General features: G+C 35.4%; 1 protein-coding gene across 1 annotated transcript in view; it reads right to left on the minus strand.

The window, feature by feature from the left end:
- Positions 1–1,624, minus strand: part of GPSM2 (G protein signaling modulator 2) — a 67,828-nt gene that overhangs the window by 27,707 nt on the left and 38,497 nt on the right. Inside the window, exons 3-4 of the mRNA XM_019630571.1 lie at positions 476–697; positions 4–113 (exon numbers count right to left, since the gene is read on the minus strand). Coding sequence (XP_019486116.1) covers positions 4–113; positions 476–697 — 332 coding nt within the window. The remainder of the gene's footprint in view (positions 1–3; positions 114–475; positions 698–1,624) is intronic.

Consider the following 1,624-nt stretch of genomic DNA (forward strand, 5'->3'; position numbering starts at 1 on the left):
TACCTAGGTGTCGCTGACAACAAACTATTGCTTCATCAAAATTCCCAAGAACTTTTAAGGTGTTGCCCAGATTACCACTAGCTTTGGCTTCCCCCAACTGGTCTCCAATAGTCCTGGAAAAAAAAAAAAAAAGGAAATGGTGTTAAAAATATAACAAGGCCAGAGTACAGTTTTCCCTACAGGGCAACTGACATGCTTAAGGAGGACCCATTAGCCTTGAAACCTACTTTAAATAAAAATTTAAGTTACATTTCTGTATTTAAATTTAATTAATTTTTATTAATTTAATTAAACTCTAGGGTAATTTCACTACTATTCATTCATTTAATTAAACTCTGTTCAGCCTAAAGATTTTAAAATGCCATGCTATTTAATTAGAACTCACTAAATGTGTTAGGTTTTTAAATTGAATACAAATATTTTAAAATTGACAGTTAATTTAAAGAAAGAATGTTAAAAAGCTTAAATTAATTACCTTGCAAGAGTTAAATCATGATGATGGTATTCTAATGCTTTAGCATAATCATGCAAATAGAAATAAGCATTGCCCAGTTGGCTGTAAATAGCACTAAGTGTTTTTAGGTCTTCAGTTCCAACTTGAACTGCAGCTTCAAAGAATGACACACCAGCACGGCAGTCTCCTGATTTACACAGACGTTCCCCTTCCAAGGCCAGTTCTAGGCAAGAAGCTTCCATTCTATAAAATTATACAGGACAGACATTTACAACATTACATTATAACTGCACCACAGTGTTTTTAACTTCCAGTAATAAATTTAAATGTGGACTGTGGCTACCCTTGCTCAGAGCAGCTGCCTCTATAATTGAAGTATATATACAGTACTGATAAAACAGTAAGTCATTATTTATAGCAAGAGCTAATTTGCCTAATCAAATGTCTTTGAGCTTCAGAGGTCTTTTATAGAGAATAGCTAAATATCTCTATATGGAGCCCATTTTAATTGGCCCACCCAGAGCAACCCACTTTACCAATGAGAGAACCTAAAATAGTGTTTCCTAAACTTCTCTGAGCTGTGGCAGACTTACTGGATTTCCTGAGAGTTTGGGGACAATAGGGATTCCTTAGAAAAGTGAAGTCCTATCATTAATACTCTTCTCTATCCAGGTATCCAGGTCTTCTATTCACCTGTCTATCAACCCATCCTACCATCCATCTCTCTCTGTCTTTCTTGTAGACGTAGGTAGACACACAGACACACACACACACACACACACACACACACACACACACACACACACACCTTCCTTTTCTTACCACCACATGATCACCTGTATCTTAGAAAAATAAAGGAGCAAAATATCTTGATCTACAAGGCACACTTCCATAAGAGAACTAAGTGTCAAGAAACTATCTTAGAAAGCTATAATTTAAAGATTTATAGAAATTCTAATTCTCAAAGCCTGTCACAGATTTCTATAATAAAAGCCGGAAAAACTAAGTTGCTATAAATATATCTAGGGAGAAAAAGCACCAATACTCTGGATTCTGACCTTAAACTTTAGTAAGTGCCCTTCACCAAAGTTGCCATTGTGTTTCTTCAACATTTTCGTGACTTCTGCCATGTCTACGTGCTACCTAATCATTCACTAAATGTGTTTCTAT

This window comes from Hipposideros armiger, unplaced genomic scaffold, assembly GCF_001890085.2.
Source record: "Hipposideros armiger isolate ML-2016 unplaced genomic scaffold, ASM189008v1 scaffold_924, whole genome shotgun sequence".
Classification (NCBI taxonomy): Eukaryota; Metazoa; Chordata; class Mammalia; order Chiroptera; family Hipposideridae; genus Hipposideros; species Hipposideros armiger.